Source organism: Pipistrellus kuhlii, unplaced genomic scaffold (genome assembly GCF_014108245.1).
Source record: "Pipistrellus kuhlii isolate mPipKuh1 unplaced genomic scaffold, mPipKuh1.p scaffold_m20_p_17, whole genome shotgun sequence".
Lineage (NCBI taxonomy): Eukaryota > Metazoa > Chordata > Mammalia > Chiroptera > Vespertilionidae > Pipistrellus > Pipistrellus kuhlii.
In genome coordinates this window covers 9,250,808-9,272,138 of record NW_023425482.1, presented here as the reverse complement: position 1 = coordinate 9,272,138, position 21,331 = coordinate 9,250,808, and the positions used below count along the sequence as shown (strand labels likewise).

Here is a 21,331-nt window from a genome sequence, read left to right as displayed (position 1 = left end):
TTGCCATTTACACAAGGGATTTTTATCTGCATCCCGGTGTTTATAGTTTGAGTGCTTTTCTACCTTACAGTTTTCAAGGACACCTGATCCCAACTTTGGCGAGCATGAAGACAGGCTTTTATAAATAATGTAATGCTGTGGCCCACGGGTGGCCTGGGGCTTTCCTCTCCTCTGGCTGCAGCTTCTGCTGGACACCCGTCAGGGTTTTAGTGCACCTGACATGGCCCCAACGGTCACCTCTGCCCTGAGACCTCAGAAGAACTCAGCTTTTAAGACTTGTGTTGTGAGGATGATTATGCTTGCTGTTAGCACTGCAGAGCCAGCACGCTTTTAAAATTGTTTTCCTGTCTCTCCATGCAAGCTCCACTTCCATTAGAGAAGAGGATAAAACCCAATTAGGAGGGATAGAAACATAAGTGGAACCGTGTCGGCCCTCCCAGGCTCTCATCGATTATTCTCACCTCCCTTCCAGGGCCATGGCTGTAACAAGCCATTTTCACTGCCAGAACAGTAAGGGGGTAGATTAGGCTGGTCAATTTGTCCCTTCCCCTTTCTTAGGTAAAAAGAAAATGATTTAACTAAATTTTTTTTCTTAAGGATGAAAAGAGCTTTAAAAAAAACAAAAAAAAAAAAAACCACACATACATTTTAGTAGCAAATAGCTGTCCTAAAGTAGTGAAATGGGTATTGATTTTACTTACCTGCCTTCACTGGATAGGTGAGCAGATCACCTGAGAGCAGGTAGGTGGCAACACTAGTGCAGAGTCAGGCCAGGCGGGCATCACAGCATCATGGCTGGGGAGTCGTGGTTGCTGTGTTACATGCCATTCCCGTAGTCTCCCTTTTCTGCTACAATAAGCATGTTTCCTACTTTAACATTCAAATGCATAGCAAAGTGAACTTTTAAATCTGATGATAATATTTTTCACATATAGGTAAATATGTGAAAGAATAGCCAAATAGAATTAATTGTAAGAATAGACCTCCTTCTTGTTTGAGTAACCCCATTTCTGGGAACCTGTCCAAAGGAAATATTTCAAAATGCAGAGATTTCTCTCTCTCTTTTTTTTCTTCTTTTTGGCAAGATGTTTTGGTAGACTTGTTCACATTTGTGTAATTGAAAAGGGCCCATTACTACTGTACTGGTTGTTAAATGATAGTATATCTATTTTAAAATATTGGGTAGCCATTATAAAGGAGTTAGTAATAATAGTAAAAATGCTCATGATATAGTGTTTAGAAAAAGAACATAAAGGTGTGCTTTAATGTAATGCTTACTTAAAAAAAAAAATCCCAGTTAGGTTTCCTGCAGGCATAGACAAGATTTTCCTAAAATGTATGTGGAAAGGCACAGGCCCCGGGATAGATTAACAATCTTGAACAAGAAGCAGAGAGTGGGAGGGATGACTCTACCTGCTGCTGAGACAGATGATATAGCTGTAGTGTTCAAGACAGTGTGGCACAGCAGAGGAGGACACACATGGCTCAACAGAGTATAGAAAACAACCCAGACACAGAGCCACACAAACGTGCCCAACCATTTATTAAGAGCAGGCTACACAATCCATGGCAGAGACTGGCTACCTTAGCAAACGGTGCTGGCACAATGGGACATCCAAAGGCAAAAAGTGAACCTCAAGGCAAACCCCATGCCTCACATGAAGGTAACTCCAAATGGATCATGGATGAAAATGTGAAATGTGAACTGAAACTTTTAGGGAAAATGGGAGAAAATCTTAGTGAATCAGGGCTAGACAATGAGTTATTAGACACCACACAAAGAACATGATGTCTAAAAGGAAAACTTGAGAAACTGAACCTTGTCAGAATTTAAAACTATTGGTCTAGGAAAAGCTTTGTCACGAGAATGAGAAAACAACCATCAAACTAGGGGAAAAAATTACAAACCAAATATCTAACAAAGGATTAGTATGTAGAATATATGGAGAACTCTCGAAATTCTCTAATCAACCTAATTAGAAAATAGGCAAAAGTCACGGACAGCTATTTTCACCAAAGAGGATGTACAGATGGTAAATAATCATATGAAAAGATGTTCAACCTCATTAGCTATGAGGAAAAATGCAAATTAAAACTACAGTGAGCTATCAGTACACATCCATTAGAAGGGTTAAATAATAGTAATTATTGCAAATGCTGGTGAGGATGTGAGGAACTGGACCACTCATCCACTGCTGGTGGGACTGCAAAGCCATAAACCTATTCTAGAAACCAGCTTGGCAGTTATCATAAGACACAACGATTGTACTCCTGGACATCTATCTCAGATAAATGAAGACTCTGTTTATACAAAAACCTGTGCACACATATTCATAGCATCTTTATTCATAGTTGCCAGAAAGTGAAAACAACCCAGATGTCCTTCCACAGGTGAATGGTTGACAAAGCTGTGGTATATTCATACCATGGAATACTTCTCAGCAATAAAATAAGTAAATTATTGATACAGAACAACAATCTTTAGGGAACTATGCTGAGTGATTATGGTTTCACTTACATGGCATTTTTAAATGACAAAATTATTGGAATGGAAAACAGATTAGTAGTTGCCAGAGATGTGGGGAAAAGATATTATATGGGAGAGAAGAGGATATGGTTATAAATGGGACTAGTTAGTAGCTTAATTGTGGAGAGGGACACACAAATCTATACATGTGACAGAGTTGTCTAAAACTAAATAGACACACACACACACACACACACACTTAAATGAATACAAATAAATGGAAAATCTGCATAGAAACTGTGGGTTGAATCAATGTCAATATCCTGAGTGGATATTATACTACCATAAAACATTACCATTGAAGAAAACTGGGTAAAGGGTATTTCTTGCAACTGTATATGAAACTTCCAATTATCTCAGAATAAAAACTCAATTGAAATTATATTTATGTAGCTGCACCTATTTAAAAGACTGGAAAGGAGTCATTCATGTATTAAAATAGTTGTAATTATCAAGTGGGACACTGACCATCTTGTTTTCTATCTTTTACTTTGATTTATTCTCCAGAATTTTCCTACTATATGTATTAATTTTGAAAAGGGGGAAAAACTGATTTTTTAAGAAAAGTTATTGCCGAGTACAATTTAGAGTTTATTTCAAAACAGTGTCCTTATTCCTTATTGTATTTAGATAGAGCAAGCACATGTACACTCACTATACACACATACACACACATACACACATGCACACATGAACACATATATATACTTGTACACACACGCACACATGGACACAACATTACGATCTGGTTGAGAATATATAGTTTGGGACTCAGTGTTCAAAGTTTAGCATCAACAATTTGCAACTACAGACATAATAAGTAGTTGTTGATCTTGAGGGACACTTGATCTGCCCCAGGTGAAGCTGGGTGCCTTTTGCAGCTTCTATTTAGGATTCACAGCTCAAGTCTAGAGCAGAGATAGGAAGTACATCATGATGGCTAGTAGAAAAGACTTAGACAAATAAATAAAAAATGAGAGAGGTATTATTTGACAACATATTTTACCCTCTTCACCCACTGTAAGGCCCCCATCCTTTGGTGCAGACATAATTCAAAGAACCCAGAGCATATGATTGGTTGTAATCAAATGAATTCATAGTGTGGGAACAGGACTCAGGTGCCTATAAAATATTCAACTTCTGCTTCCCCTTAGGAGAGGTATCCAGCCAGTATTAATATTTTAAAAATACTAGAAGGTAGAAGAGGAGCCATTATTCACCACTAGCACCTTCATGGTACTAAAATTAAATAATGGATTTTTTTTTAAGACAGAATTGCTAGAGTTGTGGAACTATAAAAAATATTCCTCTCTGAGGGATGCTGCATTTTTTGCTTTTATCTTTTCTTCTCCTCTTGAGAACCTTTTGATTTACTTCTGTGATAAGCTTATAACAACTAGGGAACTTGGGAGGCGGCATGAGCTAGGCTGGGTCGGAGGAGGTTTACAGCAGCTGACAAATGAGCCTGGGTAAATTTGTTTGACTCCAAGTCAGAAAGTACCAGGACTGTGCCTGCATTTATTTTCATGGTGTGGCACATAAATCTGCACATATGGGCCAGGCCCCGGACTGTAACAGTGAGCACCCTCTGCGCCGTGTGAGCTCGGGTCTGGGCGTGCTGAGGGAGCCCTGCTCAGAAGACCAGTTATCCTGTTTGTAACCCAGCCAAGGCCTTGGAGCGGCAGCCCTGCTCCTTGAGGAGGTGTCAGATTGAGTTGTGAGGAATCGAGCAGCTGGGACTTGGCACCAGACCAGCATCCAGAGCTCTGGGTTGACTCAGCTAATCTCAGAGGTTTCCATGTCTGGCCCAGTCCCTGAACTGGCTGCACAACCCAGTTGGACAAATGACTTCACCCACTGAGTCTCATGTTTCCTATCTTGGAAGTAGAAATAATAGTAAATACCTGGTAAAATGCACTTAAAGCTTTGGCACCATACCTGCCATTTGTTAACACCTCAATAAAGCAGTTATTACGAAGGATGCAACTTGAAGGTTTTAAGAAATCCTCTTAATTATGAAATTACTCTTCCTGATATTGACATGTTCTGTTTCAATGTGCTCAGATAATTGTTAGCATTTATTGAGTGCCTACGTGGCAGTCACGGTACTCTGTACTTAGCGGGAGCATGGAGGCTCAGGCCAGTGACCCTCATTTAACTGAGAAGGGAACTGATACTTGTATGGGTGAAAGGATTTCTTCAAGGTCAAAAGCCAAGGACATGTTGGAGCCAGAGTACAAACTAACCTAGAAACCATTTTCCAAACCGCTGCACTGCTTGGGCAGGAATGATAGATAGTGCTGGGCACCTAGAGAAATGGAGGAACGGGGAATGATAGAGAGTCCTTGCCCAGGCAATGCATAGAACGTGGCTGAGCTGAGTTTAAACAGAGATCCCTGTACAGTGCTTCATCCTTCACCTGGTTTACTCAGCAAGCTCCATACACCTTCGGGGCTGCTTCAAGCTTCGGACTGTAGGAACTGCAGCAGCTGGGAATGAGAAACCGCCTCAGAGTTTATCTCGTATCGATCGCTCTGCTGCATCTTGACCAGATGCTGCGTGAGCCTGGACAGCTCGGGGCAGCCTTCTCCATCACCAGCAGCCAGTGCCATCAGCTGGTGGCTTCCTTCTTTTGAGCTGAAATCTGTTCAGGATCTCGTTATTAACTACTCTGAAACAACAATTAAGCCAGTCTCCCCCTCTGTATGACTTTAGGTGATGTCCAAAACTGAGCCTCCTGCCCCATTTTTCTACATTTTCAATCACTCAAGGGGTTCCACTGTGTTCATGTGGTACAGAACACATCCCCTTGCTTCTTTCTCAAATGTGAGTTTCCTCTGGCTCCTTCCTCACCTGCTCCTACCTACCCCGGTGGCCTTGGCACAGATGCACACACAGCATGATCTATTCAGAAATCACCACCCACAAGGCACTTACTGGGCAGTTGTGCATACCCAAGGATCATCATTGTAAGACCAGCGTAATGACCCTGCATTCCCCAGACCAAATTCTTTTGTCTATTGTGCATCTCCTGAAAGGCTTTATTGAGTCTGTTTGAATGATTCTCTCTTCTTAGAGGCCTCCCTTGGAAAAGCTATATTTTAGGCACCCATAAGCCTCAGAAGAAGAAAGATATTTACCTAAGTCAATCCATTATATGCATGGGTCTGTTAATTTTCAAGTCACACGCTGCTGAGTCTTAAAAATTAGGATCATTGAGATCTTAAAAATGAGCGTCTCATTGGGATCATTTAGTTAGGGGATCATTCAGAATGACTCAGTTGGAAGTATACCAGAGCATCTCTCAGAACTCAAACCCAAGAAGCAGAGTTGGTCCTTAACCAGAAACTGAGAAGCCAGCTTGAAACCAAAGTCGCTGTGCATGTTCATTGATTTATGCATTAATTTTCTTTCCTTTGTTATTGTATGGTCTCTCATTCCAGCTTCTTTTTGCATAGCTTCTTTGTTTACTTGTCTTCTGTGCACCATGCACTGTTCACAGCAATGCACAAAACACAAGTCTGCACTAATGGTAGTGATAATGAACCAATAACCATGTCAAGTGATGATAGTCTGTGAAGAAACACAAAGCATGGCAATGGGCATAGAGGAGGATATTGGGAGCGAAGCCACTATGTTTTTAAAGAAGGTGGTCAGGGGAGGCCCCTCTAAAGAGATGAATGATTAGAGATTTGAGGAACAATGAAGGAATGAGAAATACAGACATCTACTTGGTAATATCCTGGTGAATTAAAGCCCTTTACCAGATAGCATTGGAAAGGGGGCTATGATATTTTTGTGGGGGGTGTAACTTGGAGACCAAGCCTGAGATGTGTTGCAGAAGAGATTTTACCAGCTGCAGTGGTACCGTCATCCTTGAGCCTGAACTGGCTTCAATACACATAAGTATAGCAGTTGTCCCAGCACACTATTTTCTTTGTCAAGGTCCATACTTACTGCCCAAAGGGTCTCCCCAGAATAGCGGACTCAGCTTTCAAACTGACGAGACTTTAGGGGTCCACAGCCCTCAGCTAATTGACATAGTCTCTCCCTTTCCCAGTCCCAGGCTTGCCTAAGAGATAATCTGATTGGCCAGGCTCAGCTTCACAATGGGAGCCTCTGAGTCAGAAGAGGGGAACCCAGGGCTGAAACAGGGATAAGCTCAAATATGGTGCTTTGGGGGAAATGGCAACAAAACAGAGTAGGGAAATGTGTGTGAACACCAGCGTTGTGGGTGACCCTCGAATGACAACCACCAGTCAGCCAAATTGGAATTTAGGAAGCCTTTATTACGAACTCGAGTCCGGGCTCACGTCTCAACTGACACAGCAGCGAGCAAGGAGAGCCCCGACCCACTCTAAGCATGCTACTTTTATCCCCATCTTAGGGATGCCTGGAAGATTATGATTGGCTAAAGTTTTAACAAAGAAAGGTCAGTTATATGTTATAGAAAAATTCCACTAGTACAGTAACATTTAAAATTTATACAACACCTGGGGTGGGGGCGTTATTTTCAGCTTAAGCAGTCTCTGTTTGACCTGGTTTGGTCTGTTTGTTCTGCCTTGCGGCTACTAGAAACAGGATATGCCTGCCTGGGGATTGAGCCTTGCAACAGAACTATTTTATGGCTAACAGTTATACTTAGCTAAAGCGTATCCTGCTACATTCTTTGTTGTGGGTCTAGTTTCTTGTTCCTTCCCTGGCCTGGAGCCCTGTCTCAACTGGGTCTTGCCGGCCACAACAACCAGGACAGTTGAGGCTGAAGACAGAGGCAGAGAACAAATTATAGGGAGCCTGAATTTTTTCTGAAAGTATAGATAGTGGGCAGCGTTGAGAGGTTTTAATCAGGGGTGATCTGATAATCAGAGATAGCAGCTGCTTTGGGGAATTCAGAACCTCAAAGCCACACACAGGCCCTTCTAACTGAGACACATGCAAGGCAGGAGAGAATGTCAGGCTTTCCATTGGAAATGATTGAAATTTTATTTATGTTTAACATTGCTTGTGTTTCCAAGCACTTAACATTAAAATTTGTCCTGAATTATAAGAATAATAAGAATAAGCATTGAAACTCTCTCAGTAAAGGGCAGCCAACATGCATTTCCAGGGAGAAATTGTTCAATTGTTCATGTTTATTACTTCCAAATGGGAATAGCTCCAGGTTCATAATGCTGATTTTGTTACATTGCTTTCTCTGAACTGTGGTTCAGATGAGTGCATAAATATTTGGTTTAATATTTCTTTGGGAACCATAAAAATCTGAACTGAAGGAGGGGAGGAGCAGAGCAACAACAAGAAAGGAAAGTTTGGCAAGTAAGTGAGAGATTAAGTGTGTGTGTGTGTGTGTGTGTATGTGTGTGTGTGTGTGTGTGTGTGTTTCAACAGTGCCTGAGGGCATGATTAATTTATTATCCTTTCAGATGGCAGAATGCATGTGAAAACCTCCAGTTTACACCATTATTATGACAATGCTTTGGGGGTGTGAGAAGGTAGAGATATTCCTGCCAAAAAATGTAATGTACAAAGGAAGTGGTGGCCCATTTGGATACATGGAAATCTGGGGATTGTGATGTGGAAGGCCCTAATTCTGACTCCACTACTGACATAGGCCTGAGATGAACTTCTTATCTGCAGTCTTCCTGGGGTTGAGAGCGCTTTCTGCAGTGCTAGGGTTTGATGCTTTGTTGATTCTACTCCTGGGATGCTCCTAATAAACCCAACACATGTCAATCAGTTGATCATATAGAATAGGGTCTTGGGCTCTGGATATCTGGGTTTAAATCAAAAGTCATTATCTAGCTGACTTTGGCAAGGTTTGTGGGACTCAGTTTCTTCCTCTGTAATGTGGAGGTTAATATCAGTACCAACCCCCCCCCCCAGAGTTATTATAAGAATCAAATGAACTAAGGTATGCAAAATTCTGAAAATTGTGTACAGTAAGGAATTAGTCTTGAATAAATAGTAGCCTTTTTCATCATCAGTGCCATTATCATTGCCATGATTACTATTTAATACTCATAACAAGAACAATTGCCTGGCATTACTGGGCATATTTATGTTCTTGAGTATTTAATATCTCCTAGATCACTTATCTTTTGAGATAGGCATTATTTCCCTTATTTTGCAGAGGAAGGGAATGAAGCTCAGAGAGGCCATATGACTTTCAGTAAGTCCACACTGTTTGTGAGTTCTGAGCTGCAGACCCTGTTCACGTAAACACTCCATGCATTAGTCAGGACAGTTAGGCTCTGCTGTGTGCTAAGCAGCTCCTAATTTCAATTTTTCAAAGTCACAAAGGTCAAATTAAGCTCCATGCCCTTTGAGGGTTGGTGGGGGCTCTGTTCCTTATCACCATTCTTCCTTTGGGCTTTAGGTTGAAGAAGTCTCCACTATTTGAAACATAGCTGGTCACCATGAAGAAAGCAAATAAGAACCTGGCTAAGCATATCATAGCTCTTAAAGCTTTTGATCAGAATTGGCCATAGTGACACATGTCACTTTCACACTTCATTGGCTAAAGCCAATCTTGTGGCCACAACCAACTTCAAGTGGCCAGGAAAGTATAGTTCTACTATGGGCCCATAAGGAGAGGAGCCAGAATAATAGGGAAGCCTCAGTGACTATTCCCTGCTATCAAAGTCTAATTCATAAGTAGAAGAAACAGCATATATAAAAGATCTAGTGTTTTCACTAGAGATTTCAGGGACCACCTTGATTATTTGTGAAACAATAAGAGGCCAAATCAAGGGACCCAAATAGCAAGACAATTAAAGTCACAGCCTGCATTAAGAAACCAGAAATTCAGGAAGTGACACATGAGGATCCCAAGTTACTCTTGAGCAATAAAGTGATACAGAAGTGTGATAGTGATAGGAAATGAATGGATTTTTGGGCCAGACAAGTAAAGCACAATGACTGAATGACCCAAAGATGACTTCCTCTTCATATGATCTGCTGTGACATATTTCAGCACCTCTTTTATGTTACATAATGCAGACTTCACAGAGTGCATTGAGCTGTGAGCTAGTGAGGTCTCAAAGTACTCTAAAACTCATAAATGGTCAGTAAATATTTTGAATGGGAGAAAATAAAGTGGAAAGAGACCATCTGTTAGAGGAAATTGCATTCATGAAGGAAACATTGCATTAAAAGTCATGGGAGAGAAACTGAGTGAATAGTAGTCTCATTTTGGTATATATCATTAACAAACATAAATTAAGCTTCTGCCATAGGAACAGCATCATGCCAATTACATGTTTAAATACAATGTGGAATTATATGTGCCTGGCTTATTTTCCTTAGCAGAACATTTTGAAGGTTAATCCATACTGTAACATGTCAGATTATCATTTTTAAGGCTGAATTCTATTCCATTATATGGATATACCACCTTTTGTTTATCCATTCATCTGTCTTTGACACTTGGGTTGCTTACACCTTTTTGCTATTGTGAATATTGCTGCAGAATATCTACTCTTTCTATGTATCAATGGATCATTTAGTAAAATTGATATTGCACTGGCTACTAATAATTTTTTTAGAAACTCAAAAGCAGAAATTTCATAAGTAACATTACTATATGATAATTTGGAAATAAACAATTAAAACACTGTAAATACTTAGAAATTAAGAAATACCATGTTTCCCCGAAAATAAGACATCCTCCAAAAATAAGACCTACTTACAGGTTTCCTTCTGAGTGAAATATAAGGCATCCCGCTGAAAATAAGGCCCCCCTAGGCTAAACATGAGAGATTTGGTACACTGATTCTGAAAGAAATGGAGTCACAAGAAATTCACCAGGAAATTCAGGAATTGGATTGTTATGATGATGTTCCAGAAGATGATGACATGATTGTCATTGAATAAATGAGTAAATTCTTGATACTGTAGGATTCAGTTTGTCTGGGTTTGTGTTGACAACTACAATACTACTGTAACGTATACAGGTAATAAATTTCCTTTATTTTCATTTAACAATAAATGTGTACCATATTCTTCTTCATGAAAAATAAGACATCCCCTGAAAATAAGACCTAGCACATCTTTGGGAGCAAAAATTAATATAAGACATTGTCTTATTTTAGAGGAAACAGGGTACTCACATAAAGAGAAATCCTATAACCTAGAGAAAATACTCAAAAATTATAAACTATCAGAAAATAATGCAAAAATCCCCAAACCCAACAATTAACATTGATTCCTATGGAACTAGTTTAAGCCAATGATTGATAAACTCATTAGTCAACAGATCCAAATATCAACAGTACAACAATTGAAATTGCTTTTGAGAGCCAAATTTTTTAAACTTAAGCTATATAGGTAGGTGCATTGTTATTAACTTAATTAGGGTACATGGTATTTTGTGGAAGAGCCACACTCAAGGGGCCAAAGAGCTACATGTGGCTCACAAGCCACAGTTTGCTAACCATTGGTTTAAACTGTGCTTAGGCATAATCTTAAATGTCTGTTATAAAGGAAGAAAAGCAAGCTGGTGCATTGAAAATGCTAATAGGATAAGGATAAGGATAGTGGATACAGATGTGCCCTCATCTTGTATGACTGCAGTTTGATTTTCTTTCCCAAGCGCACCATCCTGCTCTGAACTGTAGTAACCTCCACGGGACAATGGAAACCATTTTTAATTGGGCGGTGAATATAGCCAGCCCTGGTTAGTCTGAAAACCAGTGGTCTATACAGTGAGCACTGGTTCAGTGTATCTACACCAGGGTATTGGGACTGCTGGTGCCGAATTTTCCTTAGTTCCCTTTGTTAATTCATGACCCCGCGGTTGAAAGTGTTTTGGTCAGCATGAAGCTTAGAGAAGGGTTTGAGTCTAACAGCTGCCCAAACTGCTGAATGGCTAAATGTTTTCAAGTGTAAGGCGTGTTAAGGACTAAATCACAGCCAAAAATGAATGAATGCTTATAGATCACCTTAGAGAACCAATCTAATGATAACGCAAATGCCTTCTATTACCTATATGTCATGGCAATAAGTGGGGTGTGTTCCTTATTTAACAGAGTAGAAAACATCTTCTAAATTAGCATATTCATCTATCTCAATCATTGAATAAATAAGGAAGATACTAGTAGACTCATTTTATGAAACCACAAATATTCTAAGGGTGAAGAGAAAAACACACCTTCCTCCACACCCCAAAGACCTATGCTGTTCACATGTTATTTCCTTTTGGTAATTTTGAGGGTGAGATCTAATTATTTTCTGATTTTGCATTCTTTTTTATCAGATACATCTATAGCCTTCTATCCTTTGAAAATAAGTCTCCTGATTTTCTAAATAGAGGAGGATAAGAGGCATCGATTTAGTTGGATGTGACAGGGTGGAAGTGCCAGGTGTCTGTGTGGGGCTGCTTTGCATAGTGAGCACAGTGTCTCCTGAGAGGGTCTTCACACTCAGGACTTCACGGAGTCCAAGGACAGGAATGGTTCCAAGCCCCACCCCAATTCTTGGGCATTATCACTACCTGGGAACTTAACTTTGGGGATTTGTAAAAGGAGAAATAAAAAGGTACTGATGTTGCTTAGTGACCGCATTAAAAAAAAAAAAAAAAAAAAAAAAAGGTTGTACAAATAGACCTTATTTTTCATTTTAATTTGTGAATTTATGAGCTTTTTATGATCACATAAAAATATGCAAATAAAGTTGAACAACACTAAAAGCTTTAATCAAGTGCCTTTTATATTTTGAACACAGAAAATGTTAAAGGGAATAAGAAATAAATAGCCCAAGGGATAATTACCACCCAGAAAGAGCCACCTGCTCTCTGTGCTCTAATAGGCCTCGCTGATGAGCAGGGGTAAGCCCAGAGAATGGGTTTGATCTCCCCAGAGCCGGGCACAAGGGGTCAGGAGGAGCTTCAGTGAGTGCATAATCTTTGTGCTGAGTCCAGAAAGACAAGCAGGGGCCTCCAACATAAGGAGGAGGGGAGACCAGAGACAGGGGTCCAGAGAAAGTGGGCAGAGTTCTGAAGGTCTATGCTTGGTTGTGGCAAAAAGTTCGAGTTGAAGAAGCAGAGCGAGACCCAGCAAGTGGGGGACCCTGGGACTTCACCCTGGGAGCCCTTGAAATATTTAACCTGGGGACTATCTCAGATTCTAGCTACATTTTAGGTTAACCGTAATTAGGAGAGGAGGGGGAAAGAGAGACATCAGAAACACGGAGGCCAATTAGGAGTCTACTATAACCTTTACTGACTTACTCAGTAAGCAAATATTTATTGAAATTTTACTGTGTTCAATGCATTATTTTAAGCACTGAGAACAAAACAGTCAAAAATCTCTAGTGGAAATCTGAGTTAAGGCACAGAAACTGGAGATTGCAGAGGAAGGGGATGTGATTCATAGAACCTAGTGACTCTGGCTTTTTGATGTATCCAATGTGTTTTCCAGAGGGAAAAATAACTCATGTCAGTACAGTTACAGGAAAGTCTGAACCCACACAGGGCATCAAAATGGATGATTAAAACCCACACTGACTAACGGCAATGTGAAGTTCTGGATTGGATTTTTGGATCAGAAAAGGGATAGTAGAAAAACTGGTAACATTTGATACATAAAATATCGAGGTTGGTTAATAATCATATATCCATGTTAACTTTTCAGCTGTGACCAATATTCCATGATTATATAAGTTGTTAACATCAGGGGAAATTGGATAAAAGGTATATGGGAACTCTACTACTTAGGCAATGTTTCTACAAATGTAAAATTATGTTCCCTAAAATTGGGATGGATATATAAATATATAAAACACATTGAGTAGAAAAATATCCTATATAATAAAAGCATAGTATGGAAATTGACTGAATAGCGGAATGACACATCACTATGACATGCACTGACCACCAGGGGCAGATGCTCAATGAAGGAGCTGCCACCTGGTGGTCAGTGCACTCCACAGGGCGAGCACCACTCAGCCAGAAACTGGGCTAGAGACTAGTGAGCCCAGCGGTGGCAGGAACCTCTCCCACCTCTGCTGCAGGCAGGAGCGAGGGGTCCCAGACTGCAAGAGCCCCGGATTGTGAGAGGGATGTCTGACACCGGGCTGAGAGATTCTTCCCCTCCCCCCTAGTGAATGAATCTCATGCACCGGGCCTCTAGTTATAGAATAATTTATACAGAATGATCCTATTCATGCAAAAATATTTAAACTTGCTATATATTAAGTACATATGTATATATTTAAAATTGCTATATATGAGTAAATATGTATATATGTAAATTTGTAGAATACCTTAACAATATCTATAACCTGTTATCAGTGGTTACTTGAAACTGGGAATAGAGGTGAGAACAGGACTTAATGTGGGAACTCAAAGAGGCGTTGGCTTTGACCATAATATGGCACATTCTATAAGAAGTATGCAGCAAGAATGTCCTTTGAGCTCAAATCACACAGCTACTGATCCAGGCTTCAGTAATTCGCACCCCTCGCTCCGTGCACAGGACTCTGGTCCCAGCTGGGCCATGCCATGGACACAGCTAGTCTGCAGGCCTCCCCAAGGATATCTGGGAGTCACTTTATCCAGTTATGCAGCAAGATTCCTGTGTGCTATGTACGTGCCCATGGTCCAAGTTTTTTCTCATTATTAGCTATTTTTTCCATTCCAACTCAGAGGATAAAGGAAAAAAATCCCACTGTGAAAAGAAATGTTGAATTACAAAAAAATAATAGGAAAGCCCGGCTAATTATGGAGCCCTGCTAGGTGGTATAATTGGTGTTAACTGCTGCTGCAGGATTCGTTCTGGCCAGGAGTACACTGGATCTCTTACATTTTGTCACATTCAACAATCACAAAAGGACCACAGCCTGGGGCACAGCTGTGAGTAGCACCTGAGCAGTTCTCAGGAGTTTATCATAGTGTAATAAGGATTGTCTGGAAACCCATTGATTTGCATGCAATACGTTCATGTGTGGTGAAGCACCTCTTTGGGTTTGTGGCCACTGCACACCTCCTATCTCCACAGCTAAGTGAGCTGAAGTGGGTTGGGGTCCCTTTGAAGCCTCACCTAGGAGCCAGGAAGTCGGAGAGGTGGTGGGTGATTCCAGAATCTTCTCTCTGGAGAGTGATACCCTCTCCCATGCTTTCTTCTCTAAGGTTCCTTCAATTCATGGGATGCCTTTGACACGTAGAGATGTTGGACTTGGGGAAGTACCAACTCCGCTTTGCAGATGTTCTAGAAAACAGGTTTTTAAAAGAATTGCTAATAGTACTAGATGTTTAAAATAGGTCTAGGAAGAAGGTAGCAAACAGACCCAGCCTTTTTTCAGCAGAAGGATCCAAATGGTAGCAGTGGAAATCAGCACCAGTTATGAGTGAGATGGTGATAAAATCTGTCTAAATTGGTGGTCCTCAAATTCGGGTATACCTCAGGATTGTCCAGAAGGCTGGTTCCACATAGATTGCCAGGCCCTGCCCCAGAGGTTTTGATTTATGTCTGGGCAGAGCCTGAGAATCTGCATTTCTATCTAGTTCCCGGGTGATGCCCATGCTGGTCTAGGGAAGTGCAGCTGAGACATTGTTCCAGGGAGAATGAGGCCCTCACTTCCCTGTGTTGGGGACACTCATGGCGCAGCCTGGGCATTGTACCTGGTGTGGATGTGAACACAGCTCTTAGGACCAGGTAATTCAACAGATGTGTTAAAAGTCAAGTCTTTAAAAACAAGATTACTGAGAGAGAAGATGCACGGTGCCTAGCAGAGGTGCTTACAGTGGGGACTTGCTCCTTTCCTGGGGAATAAGTCATTTATTTTTATTTTTTAAAAATATATTTTATTGAATTTTTACAGAGAGGAAGGGAGAGGGATAGTCAGAAACATGAATGAGAGAGAAACAGCGATCAGCTGCCTCCTGCACACTCCCCACTGTAACCAAGGTACATGCCCTTGACTGGAATTGAAACTGGGACCCTTGAGTCCGCAGACCAATGCTCTATCCACTGAGCCAAACTGGTTAGGGTAGGAATGAGTCATTTAAATCAAGCAGCCAGTGCTAATTAAACAAAGTCTTCTCTGCAACACCCTACTTCTAGAAGGTCAAGTGGGTCAAGCCCTCTGTGAGCAAGGAAATAACCTGGACTTAACAGCAGGAGAAAAGCTGCCCCAAGATAGTTTCTGAGTAGAGAATTCAGTCTCTGTGCTGGGTGGCAGTTGGAGAAATGGGAGGGTGGCAATATTTGCCCCGAGAGCTTTCAGGACCATCTACCATCTTATTTCTACCAAAAGGTGTGGGATGCTGACCCTTCCCTAACCTTTGCAGAGCAGGGAAGGGTCAGGAAAGGAGAACAGAATGAGCAGGCTGCCCCTGGCAGGTGCACACCATGGGCCATGCCTAGTGGATACGTGGGGCCAGGAGTCCGTTCTTGGGAAGCAGGGCTGCTCCAGAGCTTGCAGGTGTCCCTTGTTTACTTCCCATTAGATTGTCCTGGGTAATGAAGCCTTTTGGAGAGGACTGGCTGCCCAGGTGTGCTTAGGAGAGCCAGAGGAAAAGGTGTTAACCACATTTGGGCTGAGTGGTAAGACCCAGATGGGAGAGACAGTAAACACTGAGATAACAAAGAAGAGTATGTTAGCTCAGCTGCTCCTTCTTTTTTCAAGTCATTAGGTTTGTGAAGGGGAAATTTGTCCCCTTAGGGTTTTTCATAAAATATTATGGCTAAGATGATTTTAATGCCTAGAGGTGTGATCTTACCCATTACTAACAATGGCATAATGTTATGATTGTTGCTATCAGTATTACAGTCATTAGCTACTATTTATAGAGCCCCTTCCATGTGCTTAGATCTGTACTTTGCACACACTATCCAATTAAATCCCCATCAACCTGGGGAATAAGATGAGGAAATCAAAAGACAAAGTATGATGTCCAAGGTCACTCGGTGGATCATTGGCGGAGCTAGCACTGGGACATATGTTTGTCTGAACAGTGGTGCTCTTCATTAAACAGATGTTGGCCTTGGTTCCTGCTATATTCCAGGCACAGAGCCAGGCCCTGAGATCCAGTGGTGAGCCCAATATGCTGTGACTGTTGACCCCATGGAGCTTCTAAGCAATAGGGAGTAGGTTTGGGGGAGAATGCCAGTTATATTAAATCAAACCATGCAATGACTAATATAATTCTTTTCATCAGAATTATTTTCATCATACTTTACCTTTAGTCTTGGTTTGGGTATTTTCTGTTATCTTAAAATGCAAACAGATGTCATTGGTGTCAGATCAAAACTCTCAGTGTATTTTAATAAAGAATATTTTAAAATAAGGAAAACACCGCATTGCCATATAGATAGAACTCAACTGTCATGGCAGAGGAACTTTGCCATGGAGGGTCACGCTGTCTTAGGCACCACTTCCACCTGGTGGTACCCAATGGAATTGCAGGCTTGGTGGCCACAGAACTGGTCTGGTGGGAGGGAGGCTGATTCCATATAAGGTACATTTCACCCAAACCCTCCAGGCACAGTTGACTAAGTTCCAGTAGGTGCCTGTTCATTTGTAAATTGATTGCACCTGAATCAGTATGAAGCTTTCCTTTATATGTATGTCCCAAATGTCTATTGTTCTCCTGACTTAAATTATTGTTATAATTGCAAATATTGATGAAAAAGTGACATGAAATAAGAGATGAATACTTGGGCAAACTTTAGAACTGATTTTTCCAAGTAATAATATCTCTCTAGTTGGACATCTTCAAATGCCATAAAGAAAATAAAATATAGCTGAAACCGGTTTGGCTCAATGGATAGAGAGTCAGCTTGCGGACTGAAAGGTCCTGAGTTGGATTCCCGTTAAGGGCATGTACCTTGGTTGTGGGCGCATCCTCAGTGGGGGTTGTGCAAGAGGCAGCTAATCAATGATTCTCTCTCATCGATGTTTCTGGCTCTCTATCCCTCTCTCTTCCTCTCCGTAAAAAATCAATAAAATATATTTAAAAAAAAGAAAAAATATATAATTTGTTTCCTAATTACCTCTTAACCTCACCTCTACTCAAACCACACACGTAATGACATAGCTTTTGAAATTCACTAGCCTCTCTCTCTCCTGCCTGTTGCTCTGTCTGTCCTGTTCTCTCTGCCTGGAAATACCTTCTTCCATCTTTATCTTCTGAATTTATTCTTCAAGTGCCAAAGCTAGGCTAACAACCTGTAGGGGGTTAACTTAAAGCAAGTTCAGAATTGACAGTGTTTCATGGCAATGTTTCTAGAGACATGGAAGCCAGGTTCTGAATCCCACTTTCATCTCTAATAGCCATAACCATGGTCAGCTTACTTAATCTCTGTGTCTCCATGGTTCCATCCATTGAGTGCGAATAATAATGACCCTGACCCCAGCATTGTTGTGAGGTTTTTAAAAATGTGCTTAAAATTCTTGCTCAGCACTGTGCCTAGTACCTTGTAGAACCAATGGAGCAGGTAAAGACATATGTAAATATCTAGTACCTCAATTGAGGCCTGCCCAGGTCAGGATTGTCAAACAAATGTCATTTCCTGCCATTGTTTTTCCCATCACCTATTTGGTCTTGCTTGCAGGAAAAACAAAAAAGTATGTTTCTTGGGAGTTAAAAGTAATATAAATGTCCAACCTTGAACTTGCTGGAGTTATTTTCCTCCTAGACCCATCAGTATGTGTCACTGAAAAGATTTGCATGTTAGGATGAAAAGTGTTAAGCGGTGATACTATTTTTGGTGATGCTGTTTTACTCCTTTGTTCACCAGGCACCTATGTGTTGTGCCTGTGATTAGTGGCTGGGTCACTGAGGTGTGTTTGTAATGTGCTCTTTCTGCGCCAGAGTCTTAAATGTCACTCTGTCTCCCTGACCAGGTAGTCGATAGTGACAGACCGGAAGGGTCCAAGTTCCGGCTCACTGGAAAGGGAGTGGATCAAGAGCCTAAAGGGATTTTCAGAATCAATGAGAACACGGGCAGTGTCTCCGTGACACGGACCTTGGACAGAGAAGCGATTGCTACTTATCAGGTGAGTGCCCCTCAAGTGCCCATCCTGCATGAAGAGCTGTGGTTGTCAATGATCGGTTGCTTCCCGCTGAGCTCGCTATGCCTGGGCTTCACCAGGCCAGGGCCGTGCGACTTTAAGAGTGTTTCTGTGGGATCTGAGTGGTGATGAACCCCAATAGGGCAACAGTGGGAGCCCCAATCTGACATCAATGGAGCCCCCAGTCCTGCATAAGATTTGGAGCACTGGAAAGCAAGAAGAGGGGTCATGAGGGGACCTCATGGGAGGTCAGAACTCTTAGTGCAGCTATGGCTTTCTCGAGCAGTAAAAGGTCCAAACCCCTGGACCTGATCATTTAACTTCTAGGAATCCATCCTAAGGAAATCAGGAGAAATTTAGTTATACCTTTATACACTGATGTTATAGCCCAGCATGACCCGTACATGGAATCAAGTGCTAAATATTTACAACAGAGTAGTTAAATTAGGCACAATTTTGCAAGGGATTTGTATATAACCATTTTAAATATTTTTGAAGAAGTTTTACTTATATGGGAAAGATTCAAGACATCCAATGGATACAAACACACAAACACATAAAGCATCCTCATTACAGATCAAGTATTTGTACTGGTACCCACAATGGCAGATGTGCATTTGGGAAGCTGCATGACACAAGAAAAATTGAAGTATTAATGGTTGCCTTTGGGTGTTACTGATTTTTCCTTTCAGTTCTCTATTTTTTTTCTATAATTTACTTAAATTACTTTTGTACAGAGAATAAAAAGCTGTCTGTGAAAGGATGGTTTCAGAAGTTGATACCCATTCAGTGCACAGAGACCAACGTGGTTACACCCAGTTATTTGGGTGAGCAGGACATCTCATACAGGCTGGAGGTCAATGCCACCCCTTCTTCACCACATCCCAGAGCATTCTGTGCTCCTAGCCTGTTATGGCCCCAAACCTCTGAGAGTAGGAAGCTCATCTCTGGGCAATGAGATAGAATACCTGGCGGTTTTCAAGAACAGCCTTCCATGGGCACAGCGCTGAGCAGAAAGCAGGCTCAGTGGAGACAAGGCCCAGCCAACATTTGTGTTTGGTCTACACTGCTCATCACATACATTTCCTGGGTTAGGGGTCAGGGGTCAGGAAGTGGTGGCCAATTACTAGCACCATATTTGGCATCTTCAGTTTTCTTGTCCAAAACAACAGATAGAGCATCTCAATCTCCCATCAATAGAAAATCTGTATTCTCCCTTCTCTGCAGACATGCGTGCCAAGACATTGCATTGGAAAGCCCAGTGTTATGTCTGGGAAGCAGGTATCCTGTGTCTAGCCTGATCTGTCATCATGAGCTGTTGAGCTTGAGGAAATTGTGTAAGTGCTGGTCCTCAGGATCCCAGCCATAAAGTACACATAACATGTGCCTATCTATTCAACCAGATTGATGTGAGTTTCAGTGAGAAGTTAGTGTGAAGGCACTAGAGTTATTTAAGTGCTGGACAAATATGGTGACATGAAAGGAGTTTGTGGAGTCCCACCCTCCAGCAAACCTCATGCCCAGCTATGTGCTCAAGGGTCTCAGATCCAGGGAGGAGGAGGGTACCTCCCAGAACTTCCTCTCAAAGGCTTTGCCAAAGAGCAGATGCTGCCAGTGTCTGCAGGAGTTCATCTGTCACAGACCTCCAAAGGGTGGTCAATGTGTCCTAGTGTACACCTCAGGGAAATCTGATGTTATAGCAACTAAATATTGGTGTCCTCAGGATTCCCAGTTCACTGGCCTTGAGAGTACCCAGAGGTGACCCGATAGTTCTGGTGTCCAGCTGCTGCAGGACCAGCCAGCAGCAGGCAGGAGAGATACCCTCTTCTCTCCCCCTGCCTACAACGGGAATATCCATTAATTGGCAGACACAATGAACTAAGGAGACAGTAAAGGTTATAATTTTGTAACATAGGGATGATGATTAAGAGCTCTGAGGTACGCATCTGTCTGTTGACTGAGCTGTGTGATCTCGAGCAACACATTCCCCATTTCGATATTTTCATTCTCATCCAAAGAGGAGAGTACTGTCACCTCTAAGGACTGTAGAAGATAAAATAACATTATTTTGTAAATATTTAGCCAAGATCATAGCAATAAGTCATAGCTGCTATTATTAGTTTTTTTTTCCCCCTGGAATTTTTAATGCTTTAGTTAAGTTCCACAAGTTTTTAATGTCAGTTTCCAGCTTTCAACCATGAGAAGGTTGACATCTACTATCTTCTATCCTGACATGAACCAAACATCATAGCATTGGTGGGCCCTTTTTTAAGTATCAGAGATAAATTCCTAAGATGAAACTGGATTGCAAGAGCTCCCTGTGGATTAAAGGGGTACAAGGTAAGCAATAAAGATCTTGTTGGGCCGAGACTGGTTTGGCTCAGTGGATAGAATGTCGGTCTGCAGATTGAAAGGTTCCAGGTTCGATTCCGGTCAAGGACATGTACATTGGTTGCGGGCACATCCCTGATAGGGGGTGTGCAAAAGGCAGCTGGTCAATGTATCTCTCTCACTGATGTTTCTAGCTCTCTATCACTCTCCCTTCCTCTCTGTGAAAAATCAATACAATATATTTAAAAAAAAAAAAAAAAAAAAAAAGGATCTTGTTGGGAGTGTTCTGTAGCCCGTACTAGGCCGAGTGTGAACCAGAGGAAGTGGGAAAGGCTCATTGCCAAGAATGAGAATTGGTGAATGAGAAGTTGAAAGATACCGTTTGGGGGTGCAACCACAGGAGTTGTTTGAAGAGCTGACAAGTTTGGATGCATCCATGACTGTCTGATGTTGGTGGGAAAGTGT

At 41.5% G+C, this 21,331-nt stretch overlaps 1 protein-coding gene across 1 annotated transcript in view; it reads left to right on the top strand.

Annotated features, from left to right (window-relative positions):
- Positions 1-21,331, top strand: part of CDH13 (cadherin 13) — a 1,012,190-nt gene that overhangs the window by 504,662 nt on the left and 486,197 nt on the right. The window contains exon 5 of the mRNA XM_036440234.2: positions 18,368-18,520. Coding sequence (XP_036296127.1) covers positions 18,368-18,520 — 153 coding nt within the window. The remainder of the gene's footprint in view (positions 1-18,367; positions 18,521-21,331) is intronic.